We start from the raw sequence: 7,176 nt of genomic DNA, 5'->3' as shown, positions 1-7,176 counted from the left end.
TGACCCAGCGGTTGGGTTACTACCCAGAAGGTTGGGTTAAACATTTAACCCAACCGCTGGGTCAAAACAACCCAATTGCTGGGTTTGTCCCTATTGTACCCAGCACTGGGTTGTATTTAACCCAGCATTTATTAGAGTATGCCCAATGATATGGTTAGTTGTATTTTATTTGCACTGAGCATTATTTTTCTCTGACTCTATCAGAACAAACCTGCCACCCATTTTTGTAATGTGATCCAACAGTTGAGAACCACCAAAAAGTAGCATGTACAAGATGAATAAAGGGGCTAAGACAGCTTTGTGGCACTCTACATTTCATCTGTTTGATCAGACTGCTCTTCTTAGTGGTAGCGATCGGACAGATTCTGTTTAAGGTATACTGAGAAGTGAAAACAAACCTACACTCTTAAAAATAAAGGTGCTTCAAAAGGTTCTTCAAGCGATGCCATAGAAGAACCATTTTTGGTTCCACAAAGAACCATTCAGTCAAAGGTTCTTTAAAGAACCATCTCTTTCTTACCTTTTTGTAATCTGAAGAACCTTATTTCGCCACAAAGAACCTTTTGTGAAACAGAAAGGTTCTTCAGATGTTAAAGGTTCTTTATGGAACCATTTAGACAAAAAGGTTCTTCTATGGCATCGTGAAGCACCTTTATTTTTAAGAGTGTAGGAGACTGACAGAGAAGCATTTTGTGGTTGATTTTATGTAATTATAAAAATCTCTCTACAGTTCAGACTGTGTGATTGTGTGAAAGAAGAGACAAGCGATTGAACAGATCATTGCTTAGCAGTGAGTTTATTTGTCAAAAGCCACGTTTGTGCGTGCAGGAAACACACAAACATGCAGAGAATTGGCATTGAAAATCGCTTACAATCAAAATGGCCATTGAAGGTTTAGCTCAACGCTGTGTATGCAAGTGTGGATCTGAGTGGGACTTTACTTGCTGCACATTAGATAATATAGACAAGCTTATTTTGAGCAGTGCAGTGATGTGAAACACATTTCATAGTGAGCAGTAATATTGCTACACTTGTGCTCTAAACGTGTGACCCAACTCTGCTCATATCATTCCAAACCTGTATGATTTTCTTTCTTCTGTGAAATAAGCAAAATGTTCAAGATTCTGTTTTCCATATAAAGTGGATGATGATTTTTGCTGTCAAGCGCTAAGGACACAAAAGTACTATAAAAGTAGTCCATCCATACAACTCATGCGCTCTGTCTAATCCAAGTCTGAAGATTTAATCTTCCCTTCCACAGCAGTTCTCAAATCTCACGTTTGTCATACTCGCCAAGAACACGAGAACCAGTGTTGTTTGGGGTCCACAACGTCAAATCTAAAGGCGACGATTTGAATTTAACACAAACTTAGTTGAAACGGGTTGACAATATAAATCATCAAATTTCATCATGTGGAAAAGCATCTGTTGTGTTTCACAGAACAAAGAAAATAATATGGGGTTGGAACGACATGAGTAAATCATGACAAATCTATTTTAGTATTCTGGAGTTGATTTCTAACATTTCAATTTATACAACGTGTAAACTATAGTTAGATACGCTTTGTAAAATACCCGTTGTAAAACACCTATAAACACACACCTGTGGCCATCAGTCTATTTTAATGTTGCTGCATTGCTTGGCAACTGTAAACAGCCTAAAGTTATAGCTAATGGACTGTATTACTTGCCAGGAGAATTTTTTTAAATTATTACATTGTTATAATTATTCATATTAATAAAGGTAGTTATTTATTGAACATTGGAGTCTTTTATCATATTGCCATCGCTGCCGCTCTAAAAGCAATGATTAGACTCTGTTCTCTGGAATACCTGATTTTGATTGATTAATGTCAGCATTCTGTGGTTTGTACATATTTTTGTAGCGACGCTAAAAAGAAAAAAATTCACCTGTCCCATATAAAAAAATTCTTATATCATTCTGCACTCTTTCTTCTCACGTATTAAAATACTTTCAACTTTTCAATAATTCATGTCCATTTATTTGGTTGGCAAGCATCCAGGAATAACAGTTCTGCTTAGTGTTGGGAGTACATTTTGCTATAATGACCAGCTGACTGTACATTATCCCACACTGAGCCATTTGAAACTCTGTGTTATACTGATTTTATGACAGTTAAAGAGGTTTGATCTGCATCAACCAAAGAACATCCCACAACCGTGGTAAAATCATTGTTATAAAATGGATAGTTCCGGTCCTTGATTCTGATTGGCTGAGCCGCGTTCAAAGTTGTTGTAAATTACTCTACAAACATACACCTTTGTTTACTTCTGTGTGTTGCTCGGCAACCACTTTGTTGCAACCACAACTGTTTCTGAGGAACTACATTGTTTGGTGGAAGAATACTGTTTTTATTAATATCATTACACTTTATTTGCTGTTTTATTTTGTGAAACCTTACTACGTATATGGAATAACCATTTTATAAAAGCAATAAGCCCCGTGAAGCCGTGGTTTACAGTAAATTTATAACAGCTAAGGGGGTTTCTAACAACGCCCCTTAGCTGTTATAAATTCACTGTAAACCATGGCTTCTTGGGGCTTATTGCTTTATAACACATGCCCTCTTGTGGCTTACTGTGGTACTTTAGAATCCTATGATGGAATTATCAAATGTAAAGTAGTTTATTCTGCCTGGGCATCACATGCTTCAGCTGAAAACACAAGCCATTACTATTAACACGGATTTGTTGTGCAAAGACATCCCTACACATTACGTAGCAGTGAATTATGATTTAATCACAGGGTGGATTCAGCACAAAGGCCGACCCCCGTGTTCTGTTTACATTACGCTGAGATGCATGAACAATCCAATTGACTGTAATACTGAAGTCATCACAAGAAAAATGCACCTGCGCATAAACCGCCCCCCCCCCCCAAAAAAAACTGCATTCACACAATTCTCAAACTGCAGGCATGAAAATCTCAGCACAAAGCCCTATTCCACTTTTTTCCTTTTTAAATAAAATAATCTGATCAATACATCTGTCTTTCACAACCATCAGACTGTCACAGGTATGGAAATAGAGCATTTATACAAGCTCTACTCAGTGAAGTCCATTTGGATGTATATGTGTATGTGTGTGTGTGTGTGTGTGTGTGCGTGCGTGCGTGTGTGTGCGCATATGGTGCAATGAGTATTGCCAGATCATCCTTTCAAAGTTCATCCCTATAAAAAAAAAAAAAAAGAGAGAAAAAAGTTACTGTGAACATCAAAGATACACAACAAGACATTATCATACAAAACATCACAACTGACATAAACACAACAACACATGCAACAATTAGTTTCAACAATCTTAAAAGGTATTAAGGTGCAATACAGGCTGTGTTCAAACTGCATGCAATTTGTTTATCAAAGCCAATCTTAAGGACTCATGGTTTGCACTTTTCCACTGATGAAACAGGATTCAGACACTGGACTCGCTATCTGGTGTATCTACATTAGTTGCTATAGTAATGATGTAGGCGTCAACACAATGCCAAGAGACTTTCTTCTACTAAAACTGACAGCAGAAACTGTCAGTTTGAATGCATTTAATGCAACAAAGAGCACATTATTTTAAACATTCACATCTACACATTAATGCTCAGCGCTCACTGTATATGACATTAAATACATGTCACAATGGCAGTTGTCTAACAGGGTGGAAATCTGAAGGCTAAATTAGCTGCGCAATTGTGCTGGGGGCAACTACTGCTCTCGCAAATTATACCAACATAAATTGAAATCAATTTAATTCAAATGTATTTACAGGAACTTTCTAAGCTTGCCTCGTTGAGTTTTAAGTGATGTCACATATGCCTAAACAAAAGATTTCTTTGGAGTTTTTTGCTGTTCAGACTACAAAAAAACTAACTGGATTTGAGTCTGATCTGCCTTAAAAATCTGATTTGGGCTGCCAGTGTGAACAAAGCCATAATGCCAAGTCTAAACAGGTTTTGATGTCTTCATGCTTTTATGACTTATCACTCAAAGCCCATTCCAGCAGTTAATGGCAAACCGGAAATTTAAAACATTATAAAATGTTTTTTTTCCCCCAAATCAGGCTGGTGGGTTAAAGTAAAAAAAACTGTGCAGCTCTTCATCATGGTATGGAGCAGCAAAAAAGATGACAAGCGGCAAATGCAGCCTCTGTCTGCTCCGGACCACACCATTTCACCTGTGCCCTAGGAGAGAGAGGGGACAGAGGACAGGAAGTCACTTCCACCTTGACCACTGCTTGTCTTTGTCTGTTAAAGGCACGTAAATCACGCCCATCAGTGGCTTCATTTTGGTACTGCCATCCTCCAATTTGTCATACTGCTCCAGCATCTGGTTCCCTCCTGCTGGCCCGACCGGCAGAATCAGACGCCCACCTGGCTTTAGCTGGTCCAACAACTACAACACAAACAATATGAACAATACATGTGAACATCCAGATCCATGGTGAGTAAATGATGACAATTTTCATTTCTGAGTGAAATATTCCTTTAAAGATACAGTTTAAGGTACAAATATGACTGGGTCTCAAAGTGTTTTTGTGACTGGAAGGAAACATACTGCTTGTGGCACTGTGGGAGCTGCAGCTCCAACATGTATGGCATCATAAGGTGCTTCTTCTGCATAGCCCATTCTTCCATCTCCAACTGCACACATACAGACAACATTACCGAAAAACGCAGATGAGCCCATATTACTGTTCTGTTCTATTCCTATAGTGTACTGCCTGTCTCTGAATATAAAACTGTCTGATAAATGTCATGACATAACAAATAGCTAGTTCTGTGTACTTTTGAAAACATTTTCTGCAATGACAGAAAAGTAAAGTAGTCTGATGAATGGATATAAAGAGATCAAACTAGGGTCATCTTTCTTTACATTAGTTATGGAATCCTCCACAAGCTCCTTCATATGATCAATGCCAATCACCTTCCCCTTCGGCCCAACCTGAGAAACACCACAACACATCCACTGTAAAGGACACACACAACAAACCACCGTCACACTATTGAGGTCCAAACTGGCAGAAGTAAATGAATGATTTGTCACAAAGCGTAGCGCTGAATTTACTTAATTCAATATCCATATCCAATTACAGAATTTGTTTTTACATAAATATTCTTCCCAACGCAGAAACTAATGCTCATTTCAGAATCTTATAAGGAATTACTCAGTAATTTTGCATCTAAAAAACTGGGAGGTACTGCAGCCTGTGACTGGTTGGATGCACATGCTGAACAAACCAAAGAAAAGTAGAGTAATCAGCTTCCACATGTAAACAGACCTGTTGTAGCTGTTACTCAGAGGATTGGGCTAATTTTATACCACTAAACATGGAGAGGCTTTCCGACAAGTGGACAGACAAGGTACAAGCCTTTTAAGCATCTGTTCAATGGAGTAAATCCACAGAGATTAGGTCGTCTAAGTGCAATGACTGCAGTTTCAGAAACAGTACCTGTAACTTTCTTAATTGAATAAGTTAAGTTGTACGCTAACAATATTTTCAGGTGTATAGTACTAGCATCACAACTGCTAAAAAGATGAATGATTTGAGTTTTACCCTTTGTGTATGTGTGCACTTTTGTGGTTTTATTTATGGTGTGCAATGATTGCAAAAGGTGCAAATAAGTGTGTTCAGGCGCCAGTTGCATAAACATAGACAATATGTTAAGAACCTTAAGAACTACTTTGTCCAACTAGCAGTTAAACAAGTGTCATACTCGTCTTACTAACCAACCAGTCTTACTTTTTGTATTCTAATTAGACCAATCTACCTTTTCATGTAACTGACTATGAAAAGTTATGACCAGTCTTACAGAAAAAAAATATGATAGATGACTAACTTTTAAGACTAGTCTAAGCAGTTTATTCAACCTGCCACAGGACAAACTTTCTGTGAATTCTGTGAAAACCGAAAAATTCTGGGTCTCCCCATATGCTCATTTATTTTTGCAGTTTAGCTCCTCTGTATCACACACACTGTTTAACTGTTCTAATGTACAAAAGTAATTAATGCGTCATAATTGTTTGCATGCCATTGCTCTACATTTAATTTGGAATTGGCAGTGAAGAGACTCACCATTCTGGCGAAGCAGACGGACAGGATCCCGGAGCCTGATCCCACATCCAGAGCCTTTGCTCCTTCATACAGATGATCATGGAGGAGCTCTAGAGCATACGCGTGCTACAGCACACAAATGAGCGTTCATCAGCGTCTACCGCAAACAGGCAAGTAACTGCAACTGCAAATGTTTCTAAAGCAGTTTAACTTACCATATGCGGTGCACTGATTGTTGCTTGGTAACCTGCAAAAAATGACAAAAAACACTTTCATCCCAAAGAGAAAACACATCAACAGAATCACCAGAATACTGCATTGTGTCCAATACTGCATCTGCATTGGAAGACATCACTTCACTTTGAAATCAGCTTAAAGATATCTACACTGGATAGAAGTGGATGTACTTCCGAACGTCAGTTCGAAACTATTCCAATGAATTAATAAAATCCTTTTATTTCAGACATACAGGGAAAATGATGTGGTTGGTGTAATTGTGCAGAGCAGCAAAAACAGAAAGCAGGAATTATGTCTCGCTAAGCTTTGGCCACATCGGACGCTTGCAGTGTAAACTATAATGGAAGCAATACAGTTGTAGATGACATTGTGCCAACAAAATAATAACTCTGGCCTGGAGCTTACCTATAGATTGTGGCGAGTCCATGTATGGATTACATTTGGAGAAGTGGGCACGGTCTGTGGCCAACATAACTTCATATACGCGGTCCGATTTAATGATCCCATTTTCTGGACAAAAAACAAACACATTCAAGCTGATGCGTTAATACCACTGTGATATACATACTATATATATAATGTGCAAGCTTTTCTAATATCAGTTCCAAGAGAACCTTAATTGGGAACCCCATTTGCAGCTTCACAACCCCTGTTCATTGTATGAAAAAAGTATTTCAAAAATATTCTTCAAAAAATCTCCTTTGGTGTTCTAAAGAAGAAGGCTCTTAATCTGTTTTGTCAGTCAGGTCATTCATTTACATTTATGCATCTGGCAGACAATTTATCCAAAGTGACACTGCATTCATGAAACATTTTTCTCAGTTAATCCATTTCCTTGAAAACGCCATGACCTTAGCGCTGCTAGTGCCATGCTCT

General features: G+C 38.2%; 1 protein-coding gene across 2 annotated transcripts in view; it reads right to left on the bottom strand.

Moving 5' to 3' along the window:
- Positions 1-2,511: 2,511 nt before the first annotated feature.
- Positions 2,512-7,176, bottom strand: part of LOC107678324 (protein-L-isoaspartate(D-aspartate) O-methyltransferase-like) — an 8,763-nt gene continuing 4,098 nt past the window's right edge. Inside the window, exons 2-8 of one of the 2 annotated variants that reach the window (XM_016473561.1) lie at positions 6,706-6,810; positions 6,279-6,310; positions 6,085-6,189; positions 4,839-4,952; positions 4,566-4,652; positions 4,186-4,403; positions 2,512-3,191 (exon numbers count right to left, since the gene is read on the bottom strand). In XM_016473561.1, the coding sequence (XP_016329047.1) occupies positions 4,224-4,403; positions 4,566-4,652; positions 4,839-4,952; positions 6,085-6,189; positions 6,279-6,310; positions 6,706-6,810 (623 nt within the window). In that variant the 3' untranslated portion in view covers positions 2,512-3,191; positions 4,186-4,223. The remainder of the gene's footprint in view (positions 3,192-4,185; positions 4,404-4,565; positions 4,653-4,838; positions 4,953-6,084; positions 6,190-6,278; positions 6,311-6,705; positions 6,811-7,176) is intronic. The other variant, XM_016473560.1, reaches the window with a different exon arrangement.

This window comes from Sinocyclocheilus anshuiensis, unplaced genomic scaffold (assembly GCF_001515605.1).
Source record: "Sinocyclocheilus anshuiensis isolate Anshui unplaced genomic scaffold, SAMN03320099.WGS_v1.1 scaffold1852, whole genome shotgun sequence".
NCBI classification, from domain to species: Eukaryota; Metazoa; Chordata; class Actinopteri; order Cypriniformes; family Cyprinidae; genus Sinocyclocheilus; species Sinocyclocheilus anshuiensis.
This window is presented reverse-complemented; position numbering and strand designations above follow the sequence as displayed.